The sequence below is a fragment of the Monodelphis domestica genome, chromosome 1 (assembly GCF_027887165.1).
Source record: "Monodelphis domestica isolate mMonDom1 chromosome 1, mMonDom1.pri, whole genome shotgun sequence".
NCBI classification, from domain to species: Eukaryota; Metazoa; Chordata; class Mammalia; order Didelphimorphia; family Didelphidae; genus Monodelphis; species Monodelphis domestica.
Window position 1 is genome coordinate 590,160,838 of NC_077227.1, and position 25,656 is coordinate 590,186,493.

The 25,656-nt window shown below is 36.2% G+C and overlaps 1 protein-coding gene across 2 annotated transcripts in view; it reads left to right on the forward strand.

Moving 5' to 3' along the window:
- Positions 1 to 12,103, forward strand: part of LPL (lipoprotein lipase) — a 28,388-nt gene extending 16,285 nt beyond the window's left edge. The window contains exons 5-10 of one of the 2 annotated variants that reach the window (XM_007476434.3): positions 945 to 1,178; positions 2,658 to 2,900; positions 3,692 to 3,812; positions 4,349 to 4,531; positions 6,565 to 6,669; positions 10,048 to 12,103. In XM_007476434.3, the coding sequence (XP_007476496.1) occupies positions 945 to 1,178; positions 2,658 to 2,900; positions 3,692 to 3,812; positions 4,349 to 4,531; positions 6,565 to 6,669; position 10,048 (887 nt within the window). In that variant the 3' untranslated portion in view covers positions 10,049 to 12,103. Of the gene's footprint in view, positions 1 to 944; positions 1,179 to 2,657; positions 2,901 to 3,691; positions 3,813 to 4,348; positions 4,532 to 6,564 lie in introns of both variants that reach the window. The other variant, XM_056813651.1, reaches the window with a different exon arrangement.
- The last annotated feature ends 13,553 nt before the right edge of the window (positions 12,104 to 25,656 follow it).

Consider the following 25,656-nt stretch of genomic DNA (forward strand, 5'->3'; position numbering starts at 1 on the left):
AAACAAAATTTTTTTCCATTGGGGTAAGGGGAAAAAAATTTGAAGAGGTGGCACTTAAATTGGGTCTTAAATTAGGGATAGGACTTTGTCATCCTACTATAAGAACAAATGATAGATAAATTCCATTTTTAAAAAGCCAAGTCTGTGTTATTCAACTCAGCAAACACTTATTAAGCATTTACAATGGATAGTTCACTTGGACGATACAACATACACACAGGAAAAGGAAGAAATGATCATTGGAGAAGTGAATATTGGCAACTACAAGGATTAAGAAAATACTTGAATAGAAAGTAGGAACTAATCATGATTTCTAGCCATGATTTCTAGGAGGTAGAAGTGAGGGAAAGACTGAATTCCAGGCAAAGGAGGTCAGAAGTAGGGGGTGGAAGATGTACTATGAGGCTTAGAGCATGGTTAGTGGCAGGGGGAAAGAGAGAATGAAATAAATCTTTATACAACATGTGCTAGGCACTGTGTCAAGCTATTTTTACAACTATTCTCATTTGATCTTAATAACAACCCTATGAGGAAGTTTGTCTTTCCATTTTATACTTTGGGAAACTGAGGCAAACAGCAGTTAAATGATTTGTCCAGAGTCTAGTATTTGTCCAGATCTAATAGGTATCAGAGGCCAGATCTGAACTTAAGTCTTCCTGATCCCAAGCCCATTTTTCTATCCATAATGCCACCAAATGCCTCCAGATGAGGAAACTGAAGTCTAGAAAGATTCATTGACAGACCTGAGGTCTCATTGACAGCCAGGATTCAATCCCAGGTCCTTTGATTATACAGCTAGTATTCTTACCATTGTACTACATTGCCACCGTTTAAATTTTAATTTTTGGATGCACTATCAACTTTAATTAGTAAAATAAACCAACTAACAAGGGGGGAAAAAGACAGATTTGAGTTGTTGGTTATCTTGGTTTTATTTCTTTTAGGCTTAGATCCTGCTGGTCCTAATTTTGAATATGCTGAAGCTCCCAGTCGCCTTTCTCCAGATGATGCAGATTTTGTAGATGTCTTGCACACTTTCACTCGAGGATCTCCGGGTAGAAGTATTGGAATCCAGAAGCCAGTGGGCCATGTTGACATTTATCCTAATGGAGGCTTCTTTCAACCAGGGTGCAATCTTTTTGATGCTATTAATCAAATTGCAACAAAAGGTCTTGGAGGTAAATGTCATCCAAAATCAGGTTAAACCTATTTTTTATTTTTATTTTCACTTTGATGACAACAGCATCCTCCATATCTCCAGAAAGTGAGTTCCATTATTATCCAGGCCCAGTCCAAATGGGATAGGATAGTTCCTTAAAGAATCCTTCCAGTCCTAGTTTCTTATACCCTGTCCTAATCCCCATACTTAATGTCAAATGAGGGTCTTAATTAGTTTATACAACATGGAATCATAGAATGTTAAGCTAGCTCTAGTGGCTCTAGTTTTCCATCCCTCCCCCACTTTATTCGTTAAACCCAACAGCTATTCATTGGCAGAGTTCTTAACAATCTCATTTCTCTGGGCTCCTACCTTATGGGCTCTCTCAACCTGCATATCCCACTTAAGAAGCTACTCCTGCAACACTTACTGATGATATCTCCTGAGCCAAGTCACTCAACTGATTTGAATTTTAATTTACTTCCCTATAAAATGAAAATAATAATACCTGCAACCACTGAAGGAAAAGACTATTGTTACCTCTAGAGTGCTCCTTCGCAGTGGGGCCAAACTCAAATAGAATCAAATCCCTGCCAGTTGCATGTTGACTTAGAAAACCACAAATTAACATCATCTATGTTGTATTGTATTTTACTTATGTTGTTAAATATCTCCTAATTACTGTAGTTTTACTGCACTTAGGAGTTCTTGCAGAAGACAGAGCTGGAGTTTAATATCTCTGCATGGATTCATATAACTATATCATGCTCTGTTAAGCCTTGCCTTGTGGGAACATACATGAAGAATTGATGACATCTTTTGTATTGGAATCTTCCAGTATGGGAGAACTTCTACTACCTCTGATTAGAGTCTAGCTGTATTGAGTAGATTAGGACTACTGGTTATTGTTCAGTTGCACAGATGCCCTCTGAAGTTCTCTTGATTCTGAAATTTAGATTCTGAGTAGTTTGCAGTGCAGAGAATTGTCAGACCAACTGAGACCCAGAGATTACATAATTTGTCCAAGGTCACATCAATAATAAACAGTGGAACTGGGATTCAAGTCCAGATTCACTGACTTCAAGTCAACCCTTCTTTCTGCATCTGTACCTCAGTCCTTTCCCAACTAAGGAATGACCTTACCCAGGATCAGAAATCTGAAATGTTTCAGGGGCAGGATTTGAATCTAGGTGTTCATGATGTTGAACCCAGCACTCTATCCACTACCACATATTGTTTTCATTGCTAGCAATGACTGATGAAAAAAATTAGATGGGTCCTCCCTATAAAAAATATGGTGAACTCTAAAACTTCCATTTTTGTATGAATGTTACTCTCCCTTACTAAACTGAAATCTCAGTAGAGTACTGAAAGCTGATAGAAGACAGGTCATCTTACCAATAAAACCCATGACCAAAACTAAACATGCAAATACATCACCTTCATGTGTAGACTTTTTTAGTCATTTTTTTCTCTGTGATTTTCCTTTCCTTTCAAGATATGGATCAGCTAGTAAAGTGCTCTCATGAACGGTCCATTCATCTCTTCATTGACTCTCTCCTGAATGAAGAAAACCCAAGTAAGGCGTACCGTTGCAGTTCAAAGGAAGCCTTTGATAAAGGGCTCTGCTTAAGCTGTAAGAAGAATCGCTGCAACAACATGGGTTATGAGATCAATAAAGTGAGAGCCAAGAGAAGCAGCAAAATGTACCTGAAGACCCGTTCTCAGATGCCCTACAAAGGTAGGTTGGATCTTTGCTAAGATTATAGATTTCCTATAATAATATCAAGTCACCGTAATCTCTTGCCTTCTTATCAAATTGTCCTTTATATATCAAATTCTATTAACAGGACACATGCCCTACGTCATCCTTCCATGAGGACATAACCTGAACTCTTGCTGAAATTTTAGCAATGACCTTTCCTCAATGGAAACAGAAAGGCAGCTTGTGATTATTCCTATGACATTCCTTCCTATCTTCAATAGTCATCTGGTCATTATTGGTTCTCTCACTCCTTTTCTCTCTCTCTCAATCTCTCTCTCTCTCTCTCTCTCTCTCTCTCTCTCTCTCTCTCTCTCTCTCTCTCTCTCTCTCTCTCTCTCTCTCTCTCTCTCTCTCTCTCTCTCTCTCTCTCTCTCCCCTCCTTACCTCTCTCTCTCTTTTCCTCTTCCATCACCATATCAAAAATTTAGCCCTGTGACTTCAAGGATCATAGATTTAAAGCTAGAGGAGTCATCTAATCTAACTCCCTAATTTTACAAATAGGTTACATACCTAATAAGTCTCCAAAACAGGATTTGAACACAGGTCATCTGACTCCAAATCCAACACTTTTTCCACCATACCATAGCTTTCTCTTCTTTATATTTCCTATATTGCATCACTGAAAATCCAGACAGATGTGTACATGCTAATAAATCTTTCCTGTTTCATTATCAATAAATGATTTAATTCCATGTTATCCATCTATGGCTTATAGCCCCTCAAGAAGATTGAATCTGTAATTCTTCTCTTTTTTTCTTCCCATCCAGTTTTCCATTATCAAGTGAAGTTACATTTTCTTGGGACTGAAAGTGTGACTCAGATCAATCAGGTGTTGTTGCTCTCTCTGTATGGCACCATAGCTGAGAGTGAAGACATCTCTATTACCCTGTAAGGAGCAACCTTTTATTTCAACTTATTTCATATATAACTAAATAATCCCAGAGAGCTCCCTTGTAACTATAGGCCTAAGAAACAAAAATTATATTAACAGACTAGAAAATCCCAATTTCTCGTTAAAGAAATTAGAACTCAATTCTCTGTTCTGTGCTTTATGAAGTTAGTCTTTTCCTGCTTATCTAGAGTACTTTTTTTAAAGATTAAGAACTATTTTCTCTTTGTTAATTTAAATATATTTTGCTTTTATGCAATAATACTTATCTCTTTAAAATTTATAAACTATTTTGTGATTATTACTTCATATGAGACATTGAAAACTTATAAAGTTATTATAGGTATTATCTCCATTTTACTGATGAGAAAACTAAGGCTCTATGCAGCTGAAAAATACCTTGAAATGTGTCACTTGAGATACACCAAATGTACTGGGTATTCCCTATGAGAGCTTAGTAGGTCAGATCCCCCTGTCTTTGAAAAATGGATGTCAGAGCATGTTTTAACCCAATGTGTGTTGAATTTTCACTCAGGCCTGAAATGTCCACCAACAAGACTTATTCCTTTCTGATTTACACTGAGATCGATATTGGAGAACTACTCATGGTGAAAGTACAGTGGAAAAGTGATTCTTTCTTTAGCTGGTCTGACTGGTGGAGCAGCACTGGTTTTGGCATCCAGAAAATCAGAGTCAAAGCAGGAGAAACTCAGAAAAAGTAAGTTTAATTTTATTTGCATTCACTTCCAGCTTTATTTCAACTTTATTTTGATTGGGAAAATATTTAAGGGTTATCTGCTCCATGATTTGTGTTCATTCAGGTGGAATGGTAGTTGGCCATGAAGGTGGTCAATTTATGAGATGGTAAATTTATGGTCAAAAGACCTCCTTTTGAATCATGGTTTTGTCAGCCACTAACTACATGAGCTTGGGCAAGTCATCTAAACTTTCTGGACCTCCATTTTCTCATCTTCAAAATGGGAGAATTGAGTCCTCCTGACTTGTACTTTATCATCTTAGAGCCCAGCTATTCAGCATTACTTTAAGTGGGTAATTAGAAATTCATTAGAAATCTTTATTAGAATAATTCCATCACAGACATCCTGTAGAAGAGTTTATCTTTACAGATTCTATACCGTGAGTTTGCTAGTTGGTAGGAGAGTTGGATTTAGAAATGCAGAAGCCCTGATTCCTTGCTTGATGCTTCCACTTTTTCTGGCATGTTGTTCCTTATAGGCATTATGCCTGAAAAGATGGAATCCCGAGAATTTCCCTTCTACCTGGAATGACTAGAGTAAGAAGCTAAATCTTTTACAGGATTTCATACAGTTAGCAAATATTTTCCATAAAGCTTTTGGAAATTTTAGGGTAGTATACTTATCTCTAACAATTTCATTTTCAAATAAACTTATGGCAGAATTTGAATGTTTTGACTTAAAAAAATTCACATCTGAGATTATTACATCAGAGGAGAGAACTTTTGCTGAGGAAATTCTTTCTACCAATATAAATCAACACCTGTTCTGCAACTTATGGTCTTCAAGAATTATGAGTTACTGAGCTATTAAGTCAGTCATTCAACAAGCAATTTTAAATGCCTGCTATATCCCAGTTACTGTGACATTAAAAATGTAAAGAAAGGCAAAAAAAAAGTCTCTGCTCTCAAGGAGCGCAGTGTTTAATGGGAGACACTTGCAAACAACCATGTACAAACATGATATCCCTGGGATAAATTGGAGATAATCAATAGAAAAGGCCCTAGAATTAAGAGGGATAAGGAAACCTTTCTTGTTGAAGTAGAGTTTTAGCTGGGACTTGAAAGGAGCCAGAAAAACCAGGTGTTGGTGATCAGAAGGAAAGACTGTAGGTCCCTTGCTCAAGGTCACATAGCCACAATGTGTCAGAGGTAGGACTTGAACTCAACTCTTAGCCAAGATAATGAGGGGCTTCCAGTTCATGTTATATGAGGATCAGTAGAAGTAATTGCCATTGTTTAGTTTGAAAAAGAAAAGACAGCTGTCTTTGGTATCCGAAATTTGAAGTACTATTACAATGGGAGAAGAATTGGGCTTATTCTTCATAGTCTGAGAGCATTGAATTTAAAGTTGTTGGTTGAAATTGTAAAGAAACAAATGTTATGTCATTGCAGTGGGTGGGGGTGGGGAGTGGAGAATAACCCTTAATGATAACTACATTTATTTTTAAATGGGGGGTGGGGGAACAGCTAGGTAGCTCAGTAGATTGAGAGCCAGGCCTCAAGATGGGAGGGTCTAGGTTCAAATCTGGCCTCAGACATTTCCCAGCTGTGTGACCCTGGGCAAGTCACCTAACCCACATTGCCTAGCCCCTTACCACCCTTCTGCCTTGGAGCCAATACACAGTATTGATTCCAAGATGGAAGGTAAGGGTTTAAAAAAAAGGAATGGTCCACTTTGGGAGGTAGTGGGCTCTCCCCTCCCTGGAAGTCTCTAAACAAAGGCTAGATGACTACTCATCAAATATTCCTGTTTAGCGACAGGCTATATTCAGAGACCTAAGATCCTTCATACTAGAATTAAGTAATTTGGTGATTTGTTTCAGTTGCTGTGATAATCAAACTACCTCATATGAGAAAAAATATTCTATTGTCTAGAAGTTTCTCAATTATTGTTATGATTGCAGAAATTGACTTAACTGACTGGTGGATGTCATTGTATGAAATTGATGGAGGTCCCCTGGGTAATCTAGCCTTACCTCCCTTTTCTTCCACAGGGTTGTCTTCTGTTCCAGAGAAAATATATCCCATTTGAAGAAAGGAAAAGACCCTGTGGCATTTATGAAATGCTATGACAAATCACTGAACAAAAAGGATGTCTGGTAAGTTCCACAAAACTTATCACCCAAAACTTCTTTATATTTGGTAATCTGTAAGTAATTTTGTTTAATAATAACCATTTGCTTGACCAGTTTTCTTTTGGAATTCTCTTCATTAGAACTCTCAAGCACACCACAGCTTTTCAGTGGTGGCAATGGTTTGCTAATTTTCCTTTGTTCTAAAACATTCTTACTAGTATTTAGTATTTCCATCTCCCCAGCGCTATACTCAATTCCTTTCTCATTTTAGTTCTTTCTTTGGGACCATTTTCATAGATGTCTTTAAGAAACAATGTTTTTTTAGTTTTTTTACTCTACCAATTCCAAGATACCTTAGGAATACCCTTGGATGGGTAGCAAGGCCTTCCTTGGTGAGTGAGTGGCTTCTCTTCAGATTGTATGCTAAAGAAAACCATAACCATCTCTCACCAACGTCATCAAAGATGATGCTCTTTTACAAAATCAAAATGAAAAAAATCAGTGGAATATGCATCAGTTTGCATTCAAAGATGGTAGACGTGATAGAGTGATACGCTAGCGAGTTTTTTGTTTTCTCTCTTCATTCCATCCTAAAATATTTTTTGAATCTACTTTTATTTATCTTTAAAGACAATCTAAGAATCATTAATAGCATCTTTGCAGAAAGAACTTCCCCTTGTAGGTATTTATTAAATACATGACCTTTCCCAACAATGCTTTTGAATTCCTGACAATTTTCTTTTTCTTAACATATTCTCCTGTCAGCTTGCAAGTTGTTATGGTTCACAAGCAGTAGTGTGCTGGTAAAGAGGGAGATATATTCAAGATACACTTTTAAGTTTAGTCTGAATTATTTACTTTTCCATCACTTTTTAAAATCTAGATAATCAACAACAACTAAATAAATCAAGTCCTACTTTGTAATGTTTTTCAACTTCTGAGGTACAAATTCTCACACTGAAAATTTAATAATCAGTTATCACAAGCCAGTAAGAGTTGGCTCTAGCACACCCCCCAGCACAGGCATAAAAGGGAGAGAGTTTAGAAAATGAAAAAGAAATGGATGCCCTAATCAACAAATGGGAAATACCAGCCCCTCCTCAAAATTATCACTATTCACTTGCCTGCCTTCTCTTTCCCCATCTATGTGGAGAATGAGAATTGCACATAGGTTAAATACGTTGTTATAGCTATTCCATATGCAGATAGACATAGCTATCTTTGCAAGCAAGGGAATCCCATGAGTCAAAGAGCCTTTCAAACTAACCACAATGTCAATATGGATTGATAGTGATGCCAATGACCTTGTTGAACTAGATAGATAAATTACATTTTCTTCAAAGTGGGACAACACTGGTTGATTTATTCATTAACTCAACAAATATAATGGGTTCATTGATTGTTCTGCTTATCATAGGCCAGATATAATTTGATATTTGCTTTTAAACAGCCGTTGATGATTCTTCACACTTGGCATCAGCCCATATAGTTATTCATAGAAAGCTAGATCTATCTGTAGATCTATCTGGCTTTATATAAACCAGGATACATTTATATTCCTCTCTCAAGAATTACATGTGACTCTAAGAATAGACGTCTGTAGATCCTTGAAGAAAGATAAGTAAGGGTAAATAAATGTACATGAAAAGCTTATATTGGATATCAGAAAGAGCCATTAGGCTTTGCAATCAGCGATCCATGTTCTAATCTCAGCTGAGTATCATAGGATCATATCATCTACAAGGACCCCTATGAAGGAACTTTACAGAGCACCTAATCTAAAACATTTTACAGATGAGAAAACTGAGGCTCAGAGAATTGCATGACTTTTCCAAGGTTACATAAGTAACAACTGAAAGAACTGAGATTTGAACTTTGGTTATCTGACTCCAGATGCACCAACCTTTCCATTGCATCTGTTTGGGGTCTTACCTATATAACCTTGGGCAGGTCCCTTAAATTTTCTGAAAATTAGTTTCCTATTCTGTAAAAATGATTGTCAAGTGAGGTTTTCTTTAATTATCTGGCTAAATCTAAGAAATTGAATGAATGCTATTTTCTACCTCCTCACAGAGTATCAGGAATTGCCATCCTGATCTCAAACATTATGGGCACTGGCAAATCTAATGCTAGTAAAAATCCCGATCTTATTTCTAGACCATTGAACTTTTGATTCATTTAAGATAGCTATACTGATGCATCTCAATTTGAACTAGAAAGTAACTGAGTCAAGCTACCCCTCCCCTAAGAAGACTAAATAAGATCTTGCCATTTGAGTTTTTAACATTTATTTTGTTAGTTTGTTTTAATTATTTCTTATTTTAATTTAAGTTGATTTAGTTTTCTATGACCTGACCAACTTCAACAAGTTTTATCTTCCAACTTAGACAGAGAACTAGGTACTAACAATTAGTCCATATGTAAGATGAGAAATGCTTCTTAAATTTTTGGGTAAATTAATAGAATTATTCTCTGAGACTAGGTTCTTTGCTAGTAGGAACCTAGCTGTAAGATCTTTTTGTTTTTCTGTGCTCTGGATTCATCACTCATTAATTTCATCCTTCTCCAGTTCATTTTAAGGTCCTGCTAATCATAAGACATCATGCTAGGCAAAGATGTGAATGGATAGCACCAAAGCTTGCTCTGAAGGAAGTTAGTACCCTTAAGGGGCAGTGGAAAGGAAGGAGAGCATTCTAGACAAGGGGGAACATCTCTGCAAAGGTGGAAATAAAATAAATCATATATATGTGTGTATATATATATATATATACACAAGGAATAGAGAGCAGACTGGTTTGACAGGAACAGAATATGTGGGAAAGGGGAGTGATATGAAATGAGCCTTAAAAAGTTGGCAAGAAAAAAACTATTCCACTGGGGGGGAAAAAAAAGTTGGCAGGAAGTATCTCCCATACAACCTTTGAGCTTTACATTATTTTGTACCTTTCACACCTTTTTTTGAACCCATACTTGTGATTTCTTCAGATTAGAGAGTTCTCAGGGAGGTGCTATTACTACCAGAACAGATTGACACGTATTCTTAGATATTTCCCTGGGGGCATCTAGAAGTTAAATGACTTGTCAAGGGTCATACAGTCAGTATATGTCAGAGGCAGGATTTGAACCAAGGTTTGTGTGACTCCAGGGCTCTATCTCTCTTTCTGTCCAACACACCATAATGTCTTGTCTAGCACCTGGTAAGCCCTTAAAAATATTTCCTGAATAGAATATCAAACAGGTCACTACTTGAGTTATCTTGAACTCCTCTCTCCCAGCTTCAGTTTTTTGTCATCAGTAAAATGAGGAGGTTGGACTTGATCATCTCTAATGCCAGTTCAAATTGTAAATTCATCATTCTACTACTGAATATAGGTATAAGTTGCTCCATCTTTTATTTTTCAGAAACTGTGCCAGCCTAAAGGAAGAACAACTGTACGCGTTCTACAAGGAATGAAATGAATGAAGAAAGTTGGATTTTAAAATAAGTCCTAATGCTTTGGGTGTTTGGAAGTGGATTCATCCAAGTATTTATGATGCCAGCTGTATTATTACCATTAGCTATTTTTCCTTGTTAGTTATTAGAGGAGATAGTCTCAGAACATCTCAAAAAATCCTCCCCTTCCCCAACCAAAAACAAAAATAGTGTGTTGAATTTGAGGCAATACAGTGGCCAAAATAACAGCTGATCTTAGATGAAAAGAAAGCCCATATTATGAAAGACATGACGTCTCAACCCCAGAGATGAACCATGAAATATGCCCTATGGTACTATTCTGCTGTCTATTTTCCTTATGTGATGTATTTTGCAATTTCCTAACATTTGCATAGAGTAGAGCCAAGGGTTGCCTATGGTTTGCTCATAGCCAGTTCAGACCCATCTATTTGCCTAACTAAAAATCTCCCCTCATTTAAAAGACTCTTGAAGGGACATGACTCATGAGATAACCAGGACTAAGTGAACATGAAAAGAGAATGACTAAGAATGTTCATTAACAGAGCATGAGATCTTTGAAAACTTCTCACCGATCCATCTGCAGCCTGTGCTTCAAGGACATCTCAAAAATCTAATTAGTCTATTTGTTTGTTTACTGAGCTCTCTACTTTAGCTTTTAAAAAAAGGATATCTCTGTGTGTATGTATATATATAGATACATATACATATATATATATATACATATGCATATACATGTATCTCCAAGATACGGATTTGTACAAATTTTATATTTTAGCATTAGACTGTAAGGTGTTTTTTAAACAGCCAGTGAAGCCTCTGTTATCACCCAGAAATTGAGCAAAGCAGAAGAAGATGGAAGACTATTTGTGTTACTTCCTTTCTTCTAAAAATGAAATTATTCAGAATGTGGTTTTACCTGTTCTAATGCTCACTGAAGAGCATTAAATAAGAGCCATTTTCCAAACATGCATTGGGCCATACCTCAATTAGCATTTTGGAAATAAATTAGAATTTTAATAAAGATTCTTTGCTCCTTGATTGTGATGATGAACTATGGTTCTAACCCTAAACAGTCTCTGTGGTCTGCAGTCACACATAATTCTAGAAAGCCATTTCCCTTGAATTGTGCATTTCTATGACAATAAGCAGAAATATTTAAAAAGTGCTTGTTTGTTTTTTAAAGGAAAAATGCTCTGTATGAGAAAATGTATCACCATAGCCACCTACAGATGCCACCAAAGGTTTTTAAATCATCAGCAGAGAGTTAATAAACAACTATTTGTAAACTAGATCTCTCTTTTTTTTCCATAAAGATTTTTGTGCACAATAAGAGAGAGCTTAAAAGTAGAAATGCCTGCTGGGAGATTGCCTCTGATGAACTTCTCCCCATACCCCTAGGTAGAGCACCCCTGTAAGGGAAGGTTTGCCACTGTTACGGAATGGAAACACTTTGGAAAGTTCTAGAAACCTGAGGCTCTATTCAGAAACACAGTCGGACCTCAGTAATGTAGGTTAAGGCTAAGGTTGCTCATGTTTGGGATAAGCACTCCACAAATAAGATTGTGGGCTGCTCTGCTGCTGGCATTCTCTTTCACTACTAATTGACTAATCGGAGGGAAGCCTATTTTTTTAGCAAAGACAAATAAACTTAAGTTAGAACTTAGTGGACTGGTCTACACCACTTAGAACTTCAGCTTCTAAGGATGTCGATATGTGCAAGATATGATTTGGCTTTAAATGTTATTTATTAGCTGTAAATATGTGAGTGTTTGCGTGGGTGTGTGTGTAAAGGTAGTTTGTATATATTGACATGAGTATCGAGGCTTTCTGCATTTATATATGCGCGGTGCTAACTCTGTAAATACTTTTTAATAGTAATGTTGTCTCACTGAAGCAAATTTGCCCTTACGAAAGACTGCAGTAGACTGAGCTTTTCATTAAAGAGACATTCTTAACTCTGTCAAGAAGTAAAACTTGCTTTTAATAAAAATGAACAAAATTCGACTACAGTGGAAGTCATTTTTTTCAATAACGTAATTCTATCCAGTGGGGATTCAGAGTTGATTCCACTCAAACACATTGATCTAGAATCTTCTCTGTGCTCAGATATATTAAAAAATGGAGCTTCCAAAAATCTGCCACAATGATATTTATTAAATATGGCCTTTCAAAATTCCTTAAAAAGTGTATATACTTTAGACTACCACAGAACCTAAGCCTAGCCTTTCATTTATTTAGAAAAAAGGATTTTTTAAGTTGATATCATGTTCCTCTAAAATAAAAGAAATATAATTTCAGGAAAGAGGTTTCTGGCACAGTGACCCTTATGAGTATAAAGTGACAACCTCCTCAGCTTAGTAAAAACCTATTAAGCACCTACTATGTGCAAGCAGAAGTAGCTAGATGGTTCAGTAGAATAGAGCATTGAGCCTGGAGTCAGGAAGGTGAGAAAGTGAATTCAAATCTGTTCTCAGATACTTAACTAGCTTTGTGATCTGAATCAAGTCACTTAACTATGTGTGACTTAGAGGTGGCTAAGCAGATAGAGTGTTGGACCTGGAATCAGGAAGATTTGAGTTCAAATCCAACCTCAGACACTTAATTGTCCAGGAAAAATCTTTGTTTTGTTTTTCCCAAAAAAACAGTTGTTTAAAAATCATTTTATAAAACTGAGCAAGAACCTTTTTAGAATACAGAAAGAGAATTGAATCACATTCTCTCCCCACCTTCCCCATGCCCCCATTTTTAAAAACTCTATCTTCCATCTTAAAATCAATACTAATTATTAGAATAATTGTAAGGGCTAGGCAATTAGGGTTAAGTGACTTTGCCCAGGGTCACACAGCTGGGAAGTATCTGAGGACAGATTTGAACTCAGGACTTCTGGTCTCCAGGCCTGACTTTTAATCCAAAACCAATCTCAAACCCAATCCAATTGGAGCACCTAATTGCTCCAATCCTTTCCTTCTTATAGAATCCTATTAATTAATTGTCTATTCTTCTTAAATAAAGATGATATAACTCAACCCCCCAAATTAGAGCAGGCATCTAATTTTTATTGTAAGCAGTGGGGTGGTACAGTGGATAGAGTGCCAAACCTGAAGTCAGGAAGACTCATCTTCCTAAGTTTAAATCTGGTTTCAGACACTTACTATCTGGGTGACCCTAGGCAATTCACTTAACCCTGTTTACCTCAGTTTCTTCATCTGTAAAATGAACTAGAGAAAAAAATGGCAAATCTTTTGGGTATCTCTACCAAGAAAACAACATATGGGATCATAAAAAGTCAGACCTGATTGAACAACAACAAATCTCAATGTTTGTGACTAACTTAAATTCTTCTTGCTAAAATGTTAGCATTGACCAGTCTTCAGTGGAAATATAAAACAGCTTTCTTTTCCTTGTGTGATATTCTTTCATATGGTTCCATGGCCTAGAGCAGTGATGGCAAACCTTTTAGAAGCCAGGTGCCTAAACTGCAGCACTTATACTACATACAAGCCACACCCTCCATTCCACCTTACTCCAGACAGGATATAAAGGGAGCACTCTCATCAGGCTGCTGGACAGAGAGGTGGGTCATGTGAGAAGTGTCCTTAGGCAGGATAGAGAGAGGGAGAGGAGTAGCCCCCTGGCACACTCTAGCACACGTGCCATAGGTTCACCAACATGGGCTTAAAATCTGTAATTCTCCCCCTACCACACCCATCCATGTCAAGGAACCTTAATGAATGTGTTCAGACCTGATAGGAAAATGGCCCTATTTTATACCTCACACACACAAAAGAGAAACTGATAAAAGAACAGAAATTAAAACAAACTCACTATATTCTATGGAAATTAAATTTGGTAATCATACTTCCTCAGTCAGAAAACAATTGATGCCCTTGTACAACAGACATAAAGCACTGAGCTCAGGGTGTCATTTCCCATAGGAAATCTTTCCTGATCTTTCTTGGTTGTTAGTACTTAGCTCTTTTAAATTGTCTTATTCTTAGCTATGGCTAAGGGTTATATCCCCATATAGACTGTAAGGGTCTTGAGGGCAGTTCCTCTGGTCTTTGTATCCCTATTGCATAGAGCAGTGTCTTTTTCACATTGTGAGATATAGATGGTGAGCTGGAAGGGACCTTAGAAGCCATTTAGCTCAACTCTTACAGATGAAGAAACTGAAGACAATAAAGTTAAAATGACTTGGTCAAAGGTACTTGGTGGCAGATTTGGGATATGGACACTGGTCTTCTGACGCTAAATCCAGGATCATGCTGCTTCACATAAGAAATACTTGTTGAAATGGACAACTAGATGGTTCAATGGATAGTGTGCCAGATCTGGAGATGGAAGGTACTGGGTTCAAATTTGGCATCAAACACTTCCTAACTGTGTGACCCTAGACTAGTCAGTTAACCTAGATTGCTAGCCCTTACTATTCTTATGCCTTGGAACTGAAATTTAATTAGCAATTCTAGAACAGAACGGGAGTTTAAAAAAAAAAAGAAATATTTGTGGAATTGAATTGATTTTGTCTAATGCCAGCAGCACTTACAATATCCCTTGTGGAAAGTTAAAGCCTAAAGTTTCAGGGAAATAATGACCTATAAAAAGTATAAGTAACTTTGAGGAGCAATCAGGACAGGATTTATATACTATCACCTAATCCAATCCTTACCTAATTAACAGGTTCAAAATAAAACAGCAAAAAGTTTGTGAATTCAATAGAATCCCAATGTCTGACTCTTTACATCAGTGGAAATCAACATGTTCTGTATAGTATCATCACTCTTGTTATAATCCAGAAAGTCTACAGATAAAGCATTGTCCTTATCCACTCACACAAGTATCCACTCTAAGGAAAACAACATAAAAGGCTCATGGAATATTAGAAATGGAAAATATATTTGATGTCATCCATTCTAAGGATTATTACCTGGGATTTATGACCTTGGGATCATGAACTGGGATTAGAAAAAAAAAAAAACTATGTTAATTTTCACTAATCTCTATTTGAAATTTAGCATTTCCTTCAATAAAAAAAGAAATTATTCTGAGAAGGAACCCATAGGTTTCACTAAATTGCCAAAGGAATATGTGACAGAAAAAAAAAAGTTTTTAAAACCCCTATCTAATCCAGGAAGTAACTGCCGCCTAGAGAGATTAAGTGATCTTTCTAAGCAAACAGGTTAATTGGCAAACCCGGGACTGGAAGACAAGCTTCCTAACTCCAAGTCAAGCCTTCATTCCACTACATCATTTTGCCACCCAAAAATGTGTGTGTGTGTATATATATAAGGGATTGTATGTTTGTATACATGTGTTTGTATATATGTATGAGTTCATATCGGTATATATACATAAAAATGGTGTATATATACTCATACACAAACATACTTATATTAGATAATAGTTTTAGATCTGGACAGAACCTTTAAAAGACTTGGTAAAATTCTGTCATCAGACAGATAAGGAATCTGAGACCCAAAGAGTAGTAAAGCCTTGTTCAAAGTTACTTAGTTAGCAGCAGAGCCAGGACCAGAACCCAGGTTTTCTGACTCCCAGTCCAGTTCTGGGTACATAAATGTAATATGTACAATAACAATATGTACAAAACAATAACACGCTATCAGAAGAGAATGTCTTTGCAGCTTTTACAGTGGTGGCCATCAATTTTCATTTTCATTTTCATCCATCTGTGCCCCTTCATGTCCTAGATGAGGCTTAAGAATGAATTCTGTTGTCAGAATCTCTTTGCTTCTTACAGGGGATCAAAGGCCTAAGCGTTAGTTTAATTCGTGCCATACTCCAATTACAGAAACTAATAAGAACAGGAAAAATATTTTTAAAGGATTTAGCATACCTCATTTCATTGAATGGATGTATGCTTGAAGAGTTAAATATGACACATTTTTAAAACTTTCACTCTATCAGGGAAATTTACATTTCAAGGCAATTCTATCATGAATCATCTCTTCAAAATGAATACTTTTGTAAAATGAATGACTGTAGGATTTAGAGATGGAAGAGACCTTAGAAATTATAGAGCTCAACTTCCTCCTTTAACAAATGAAGACTCAGAGAGAGTAAAGGACTGAACTAAGGTCACTCCAGTAGTAAATGGTAAAGCTGGGCACCAAATCCAGAGTCCCTAATTCCAGACGCAATGATCTCTTTATTAAAATATACTGTCAATACCATCCTATAATCTAAATTATTGTCAAGTTGGATTTTCATGAAGACCTTTTTTAAAAAGTTTTATAGTGAGATGCAAATATGAAATATGAAGAAGGAATTTTAGAAATATTGTAATTCAACTTCCTCAGAATAGAGGGGAAAAAATAGACTAGGAAACAGATCTGAGAGGTTACTGGTTGTTCAAGGTTATGCCTGTGTTCCATAGAAGGTACCTTTTCAAGCTGTGAAGGTCTTTGGAAAGATGTAGAGGTGGAATTAAATGAAGAGGAAGTAGCTTTAATTTCTTGTGTGTACGCATTGAGCCTACCCAACTGGTTTGATTGGGCCAAAGACATTAGAAACAACCTGAGAATTATTCCCCTGATCCAGGAATATGATGGTAAAAGTTGAACAAACAACCTTCAATAAAATGGTATAGATGACATACATTTAAGTTGAATGTGCATTAATAACATTGTCCCACCATTTGCTTCAATCTAAACATTCAACAAACCCTGGTTTGTAGCGTTTGCTGATTTCCCAGGTGCAAATACATACACTGAAAATTTAAGCTAGCTCCAACACATTCCTGCCCTGACCCTAGGGATTCTGAAAATCCAGGCTCTTAGGAAACCTAGCATGGAGTCAGTGGTTGGGAAAAGAGAGAAGAGAGCTAAATGGCTTCTCCACCTTTCCCCCTCCGACACCCCTTCACCTCTAATAATATGCATGTGCCTCTTTCCACAACCCTAGCCATGGAAAAAAATACCATTGAACATCATTTCATGTTCCACATTTGGTATGCATTGCCTAATTTGCCTGTCCTTACTACAGTTTTGAGACTAGTGCTTTCCAACCTTCTGCGTACTTGAACACTCTACATTCTTTCTTTTCAACTAGATGAAATAGTGGATAGAGCATTTGGAGTTGGAGACCAAAAGAGCTAAGGTTGAATCCTACCTCAAAGCCTTGTGACCCAAGGCAGGTAACATAACCTTTATTATGCCTCAATTTTTTCATCTGTAAAATGATTTTTTTAGAATCTCGCATTTCTTTATTGAGATGATGGTTATATTCCCTTTTGATTTCCCCCCACCAAAAAAAGTTAAAATAAAGACATTGCCATCTTCACATCCACTTTTTGTATGAATTGATTACTAGAGAAAGTCATCCAAAAAATGGTCGAGCTTCTTAAGGAGACTATCTGCTGGGGGGTCCTGGAAATCTTCTTTGTCAGGAGGGTTGTGGCATATAATTATCAAGAAATACTACTGAGCCATAAGAAATGATGAATAATTTAATTTGGTGAAAACATGGAATGACCTACAGGATGTTATGAAGAGTGAAATGAACAGAATCAAGAGAATATTATATACAGTAACAGAAATAGTGTTTGAAGAATAACTTGTATCTACCTCTAGAAAAAAGAACTAATAAATAGAAAGAAGTAAAACAGTTTCATACGTAAATGTATCTTTTTTGCCAAATGATGCCTTCTCTAATGGGGTGGGAGGGAGGATGTTAACTGGAAATTTTAATATAAAAAATTAATTTTTAAAAAGAATATGGATATTAAAAATGTGATTTTCCAAAAGTCATTCATCTACTCTTCTTCTTTTCAATTCTCTGTCTCCCTTTTTGTACATTTGAAATATCTGCCAAAGGTAAACCTATTATCATATCACTCCTCCATTTAATAAATGTTATTGAATGATTATGAGAGTATATATAGTTCTTCTGTGCCAGAAACTGTGAAGGGTCTTAAAAAAAAAAAAAACCCTTACCTTCCATCTTAGAATCAGTTCCATGTATTGGTTTCAAGGCAGAAGAGTGGTAAGGGCTAGACAATGGGGGTTAAGTGACTTGCCCAGGGTCACATAGCTGGGAAGTGCCTGAGGCCAGATTTGAACCTAGGACCTCCCGTCTCTAGGCCCGGCTCTCAAACACTGAACTACCCAGCTGCCCCCTCATGATATTTCCTAAGATAATTAAAGAAATTTTTAGGATTTTTTTTTTTGCAAAGCCAGGGTTGGAAGTGATTACTCTAGATCTAGTTCTTCTCTTTTTCCCTTTTGAAAACTCATAACATCATGAATGAACTCTTTCATGAACTTTGTAAGTTATTTTTATCACCATTTCAAGAATGACTCCAAGCCAAACTCATATCTTATCTGCATTCAAACTATGTTCATTGAGTTTATGGAATGCAATCTCTGAGCCTGGTTGTTTTCTTATTTGAAGAAATATTTAACTACTTGGGCCTCAGTGGGAGCTCTAATTTCTGTTAAATCTTGGTTTGGTCATTCAATCAATTTCCATTAGAAATTTCTGATTTCCCAAGGATGGCTTCATCAAGTCTATTCTGACTTATTCTCCAATCAGAGAGATCAGAGAAAAGATGGTAACAAATCTTTGCAATAAAGCATTTTCTTTATGGGTTTACTAGAAGACAATATTCTTACTCTGAAATAAGTAAATTGACTAATCCATGAGCCACCTAAGGGTACACAGGAACTATGAACCCTCCTCTGAAAGAGTTGAAGCAATTGCCTCATAAAAAAAAACCTCCATGTCACTGTTCTGAAATGTAGAAAGAAGGTTGTTTATTTTCATCCAAAAATTCTCAGAGAGTTTCAAAGAGGCTATGGATGAAGCTGCATTTACCACTTAAAGACAGAGGCAGGATAATTATAGGTAATCACATAGGCAAAACACTAGCATTAAGGGAATACAAGAAAGACTACTAGCAGAAAGTAAGAAGGAAGCCAGGAAAGTCAGAAGGCAGAGACAAGGAGAGACTGTGAACTTTAAATTACTCCACCCTACTTAGATCTTACTTTATGGTGAAGATAAAGTTGTAATCTCCTAATTGAACAATGAAGATACTTAGTTCATACTTTATAGTGAAGCTAGAACTTTAAGCTAAGCCTATTTTTAGATCTTAATACAAAAAAGGTGTTAAGTAACTATAAAGGGTAAATGAATCACAAATAGGTCAAGTAACTAACAAAAAGGTGAATTTAACAAAGAAGTATTAAGTAACTCAGAATATATAATCTAATCAAAGAAGATGAGAACTAGAGAATGGGCATTTAGAGGAGGGGACACAAGAGTAAAAGGTCTATATATTTGGCTCACTTCCTTTCTCCAGTACCTTTTGGTGGCGGAGAGTTGACTGGTGGCAGCGTGCTGGGTTTTTTGGCATCTTGGTGTGGTTACAAGCTATTGTCCAGTTAGGTGGTAAGTTTCTGGCTGAGTTTTTCCTCCTTTACTTTCCAAACTTTACCCTCTTAGAAGCCTCTAATCTCCTTCAGATACCTAGCGGCAGAGATCTTGAACTCCCCCTGGCACAGACCATGCGGGAGAAATCCTATATCCTTTTCCTTCTTTCTCCTTAAATCCTCCCCTCTATATTAATTAAAATTACCATAAATTTCCAGACTGACTTGAGTATTTTATTTGGGATTATCCCCTGGTGACCAATTAATTTAGATTTTAAGTCATAACCCTAAAATTATCTCCACAATAGAAAATTCCAGGCATTGGAGTCAACTTGTGAAAATGCCCTGGGTCAAAAGTTGGAAAGTCTCATTTAAGGAACATAAAGGAGGTTGAATTTACTGTGGACCAAGGTATAAGAAGATTAGGAAGGTTGCTAAAAACTTTAGAAGCCAGACAAAGGATATATGAAAAATATAAAATATATATAAAAATATAAAATATAAAAATATTTGATCATTCAGGTAATAGGAGGCCACTGGAATTTTTTGAATGGTGCAGCATAGGGAGTGACACAGTTAGACTGCAGAGGATCACCTTGATAGTAGTGGTCAAAGACTGGAGGCAGAGATACTACTCAGAACAATGTATTTGAAGATGGCAGAGTTCAGGCAACAACCAGGTGAACTCTCCCATTATTCCCCTCAAGAAATCTTTAAAATAACTCCTCAAATGAAATTTTGGAGGAGCAGAATCAACAAGAGGTCAGAGTGAGATAGTTTTCCAGCCTAAGAGAACTTGGGTTGTCAAGAGAAGTTCATGAAACCAGAATGAAGACTGGTCCAGAGTGTACCAGCAGCACCAGTGGTGAGCCTTGGATATAGCCACAATAGTTGTAGCAGTAGCAGCAGCTTCAGGAGCAATCATCCCAGGGATAGTAAATGTTTTGGACCACTGGTTGGAAAGAAAAAGGAGACTTTTTGCTCACCTTCAGTGCATCCGCAATTCCAGATCATAGTTCCTGGACAGAGAGGAATTCTTCTAGTCAGTCATAATGGAGAAAGGATTCTGGTCACAGTTCCAAGATAGAAGGCTATGGTTGTAGAGGAGCAAAGATTTTTCCTAGGCAAAAATCAGAGGATAGTGTCTCCCTACTTCTAAGTGGAGCAGAGTCTAACTTTAACAAAAATTTCAAACTCAAGAAATAGGCTGGAAATATGAGCAAACAACAACTACAACCATCGCAACAAAAGAATTTGACAATAAAAAACTATTATGGGGTCAGGAAGCCCAAGATAGCAATTCAGAAGAAGATAATAATGTGAAGACAACTATAAGTCTAAAAGAAAATTGCTGATTGGGCACAAGCCTAATAAGACTTCCTAGAAGAGCACAAAAAAGGCATGAAGGATAGAGGAAAAACTGAGAAAAAGAAAAGAGGGTATCTCAAGAATATTATAAAAAGAGAATTAATAGCTTGGTAAAAAAAGAAGAAGACAAATGAATAGTGAAGAAAATAATACTTTAAAAAACAGAATTGGCTAATAGTAAAAAAAAAAAGACACTAAAATCACTAAAGAAAAGAACTTTTTAAAAAGCAGGATAGCTCAAGTGGAAAAGGACATACAAAAGCTCACTGAAAATGACCTCAACAATCTAGTGTTTGATAAACCCAAAGATCCCAGCTTCTGGGATAAGAACTCACTATTTGATAAAATCTGCTGGGAAAATTAGAAAAGAGGTATGGCAAAAATTAGGTTTAGATCAATATCTCACACCCTATACTATGATAAGGTCAAAATGGGTATAAGATTTAAACATAAAGAGTGATATTATGAGTAAATTAGAGGAATGTAGACTAGATTACCTGTAAGATCTATGAAAGGAAGAATTTATGACCACAAGAAGGTAGAGAACATTATAAGATGTAAAATGAATAATTTTAATTATATTAAATTAAAAAGTTGGGGGGTTTTGGCAGGGTTTTGGTGGGTTTTTTTTTAACAAATAAAACCAATGCAATCAAGATTAAAGATAATTTCAAAGGAATCAATATGGGGGGGAAATTATTCACCTCCAGAGAGAACTCTGTGTAAATTAAATTATAATTTTCTTGGTTTTTTAAGTCCCTTTTTAAAAATAATATGGCTAATATGGAAATATGTTTTGCAAGATTTCATGTACATAATTGATATTTTACTTTTGCCTTCTCAATGGATAGGGGAGGGTGAAAGGGAAGGGGAGAATTTGGAACTCAATTTAAAAAGAAAAACATCAAAATAAATATTTTTAAAACAAATAAAGCAGATTTTTAAAAAATAATAGTGGATACAAACTAATTTCAGAAGTATATAATAAATAAATGAATGAAAATTATAGAGGTCAATTTTGACTCAATGTAAATAGAAATCTCCAAATAATTAGAGTAGTACAAAAGTGGAATAGGTATACAAATCAAGGGAATGCATGATACAATGGAAAGAGGGCTGAATTTGAAGTCAAAGGATGGGCGTTCTAATCCTAACTTTGCCAGACTACTCAAGTGATATTGGACGATTTATATAACCTTTCAGGGATTCAGTTTTGCAGTCTATAAAATGAGGGAGTTGGGCTAATAGAAATGCAAAATCCCTTCCAAACTTGAAATAAGAGAAAATTATTTTTCCCCTTTTCCTTTATTTAATATAATAAGATTTATTTTAGGTCAGTTCAGTAAGCATTCAGTCAAAATTGGAGAAAATCTTCTTTCAGAATTGAAAGAACTAGATAATCAATTTTAAAGACTTCTTTCTCTCATAAAAATAGTTGAGGGTGGGATGAGGGAGAGGACTTGAATTCTCCAATCTTCTTAAGGGGAATCATGTTTGAATACACATAGTTTGTTTAAATTAATATTTGTATCAATTTATCAATCTAAATAAATATATATAGATGGATTGATACAGCTCCTAGGAAAAAGTGATCCATTTTGGGCTATCTTCTTATCTGATGCCAGTTATAAGCTTCATTTCTACTTCCACCTATCATGCCTGGCAGTTCCATTTTGTCATTTTCCTAGTTAAGCAGAGAACATATGTCTAAAACCAACTGGTACATGATACTTGTTGGCCAAAAAATAATTAATGAGAGTGGAAAGGGTAGTGGAGAATTCAATTCCTCAGTTAAGAGAACAAACTCATCTTTTGACTTAAAAAATCACAACATTTGGCGTTACGCTCAATTAAATCAAAGATCATTTATTAAGTGTTCTCTTTGTGTTCGGTACTGTGCTGAATTTGGGGATATAAAAAAAAGCAGAGAAGTCTATGCCCCCAAGGAACTACATTCTATTGGAGTTCTCACAGAACTCCACATAGTTTGTTTAAATTAATATTTGTATCAATTTATCAATCTAAATAAATGTATATAGATGGATTGATACAGCTCCTAGGAAAAAGTGATCCATTTTGGGCTATTGGGTCAGCATCATCTGTATTCCAGCACAGGCACAGCTACAGATAGATGTAGAAGGCCTACATTAATTGCAGTTGAGTCTGAGGGCACTTGTCTCATCATTCACTGGCTAATAAATTTGGTGCCTACATAGCCCTAGTCTTGGTTGGTACTGACTACTTCTGCAGCTCCAGAATGTTAAGACAAAGCATCATTTTGACAGTTTCCCCCAGGTAGAATAAACAATGATGAAACACACCTGTTTCCTTCCTCTGTTCCTCATCTGTGTAGATAGAGCTGAGAGTCTCAGAGAAATTCACACATAGAGAATCAATCTCAGTGCCTCAGAGAATTCTTCTGTTGACATTTGTGTTCTCACTGCATCTCACTATGATTCTGCCAAATGATAATGGATCCAAAGTCCATCCCTTACAGTTACTACTAAGGTGGCTTAAGGAAAATCACTTATCCTCACTTGGAGCTTCAGTTTACTCATGTCAAAGGAAGAGATCAATTAAACTAGATCAGGGATTCTTCACCGAGAGTCTATGAACTTGGTTTTGTAACATTTTGGTAAGTGGATTTCAATGTAATTGGTGTCCTTTGTAATTTTCTATATTTAATTTGATGGACTTAAAAACATGAATCTGAGAAGGGGTCTATAGTCTTCACCAGACTATATGCCAGAGGGGTCCATGATATACAAAAAGTTAAGAAAGTCTGAACTAAACAGTTTCTGATATTCCTTCCAATTCTAAATCTATGATCCCACAAATTTAAGATTCTATGACTTCCTCCTGCTGCTACATAGCTTTTCCTCTAGCTTTTCCATACTGCAATTACGAACAAAATTTCACCTGGGGATACTGTATCAGCAAAGGTTCCATGATATACAAATTAATTAGCATCCTGGAGGCCCTCAATATACAAGCTTCAGTCTACTTTGTTCTACCCCTGTCTGGTTGTAAACAAATCTCAACTCCTGCTCCCTTGTCATTCATCTGCTTCAGCAAAAATCTCTTTCCCAAGCTCCTTGAAGGCAAAAAAAAAAATGTTGTTTCTTTTTAATCTTACCATCCCCTTCACCTGGTATAAAGTCTTACATTTGGTCAACTTCTCCCCTTACCTTTATATCATTTGACTGAGTCCTATCCTTCCACGGCACCTAACTTCCTTTGACTGACTTCTCCACTGTACCTTATGCAATTCCCGCTTTATTATCAACAAACTCCTCTTCATCCTGGACCTCTTACTCTCTCACCACATCGTAGGGCTTTTCCCCAAGAGATATGATATCTTTCCCCACCTTCTCTTCTGCTGGCACCTCCTTTAATGTATTCTGGCGCAGAGGGCCCAAAAGAGCAGCCAGCATATTCCTGGCTCTTCACTAAGATCAGGACACTTGTCCTTGCCACTCACTCTATAATCTCCCTTCTTTGAAGTTAGTACTATCTGATTACAGCACCCAATTAAAACACAACAAACTAATACAACACAAAACAAAATACCTCATTGCTACCATCTATTCAATACCTACTCTCTATTTTAAATTAATAACTATTTTATAGCTTTTCCAAACTTCACCATCTTCCTTGGTGATTTCAATACTCCCAATGATGCCCTTCAGCTGAAACTACTTTGTATTTATTTAACTACTTTGTATCTATTTGTATTTAGTCATTTTAGAACTATCCTGTATATATTTGTATACATCCTTGTTATCTTCTTTGTTATCATATAAACTGTTGCTAGTGAGGATGGCTTCCTTCATTGTATTTATATTCCCAGTGCCCAGAACAGTGCCTGATTTTACTATGTGAGATTAAAAAATGTTTGCTGATTGATTGACAAAAAAATAACTAGAAACAAAGTAGATTTCCACTGATCAATGAATGCCTAGATGAATGGTGAAGCATAAGAAGAAAATGAATTTGTAGAATATAATTGGGAAGGCTTATATAACAATGCAAAGGGAAATAAGCAGAACTAGCAAGATAATATATAAAATATCTTCAATAACTTATAAAAAAAGAATAATATCAACAAAAACTACTGAATTGAGTTCAGAATAATTATAATGACCAAGCTTAATTTGGAAGAAAAAATGTGAGACTATCTTTCCTCTCCACTTTTCATATGGAGAGGACAGGAAGAAGTTATAGGTATGGGAACACTGTACATACTTCCAGACTTCATCAATGTGTTGGCTTTGTTGAATTGCTTCCCCTTACCCCATCTTTGTAATAAGGCATGGCTCTCTATATAGGTGAAGAAGGATGTATTGGGAAACAAAAGGAATATTAAAAATATTAATGAAAATTCATTTTAAATATTTACACTGATGACCCTTCTAACATCCTGTCCTGTTCACCAGTTTCTTCAGTTCTCATAGCCTTTATCTCTTCCTCAACTGACCACAGTAATGATTATACCTTAGATCTCATCTTTACCCAAAAGCTCAATCCTAAAATCCTGAATTCTGCTTCCCTTCTGGTCTCCAACCTCTCAGTAGATGAACTCATATCCTACTTCACTGAGATTAAGTTCATCCAAAATAAATTTCCATCTCTATCCCCCTCTATATTTCAGGATTTCCAAAAATTATCCTTCTTTCCTTTCCTTTCTTTTCCCCTGTAGTAGATAATGAAGTGATTCTCTTCCCAAGTCTAACCCCTCCATTTGTGCCTTTGCTCCTTCCCTTCTATATACTCTCAGTTCTTGCTCTATAGTTTCTTTCG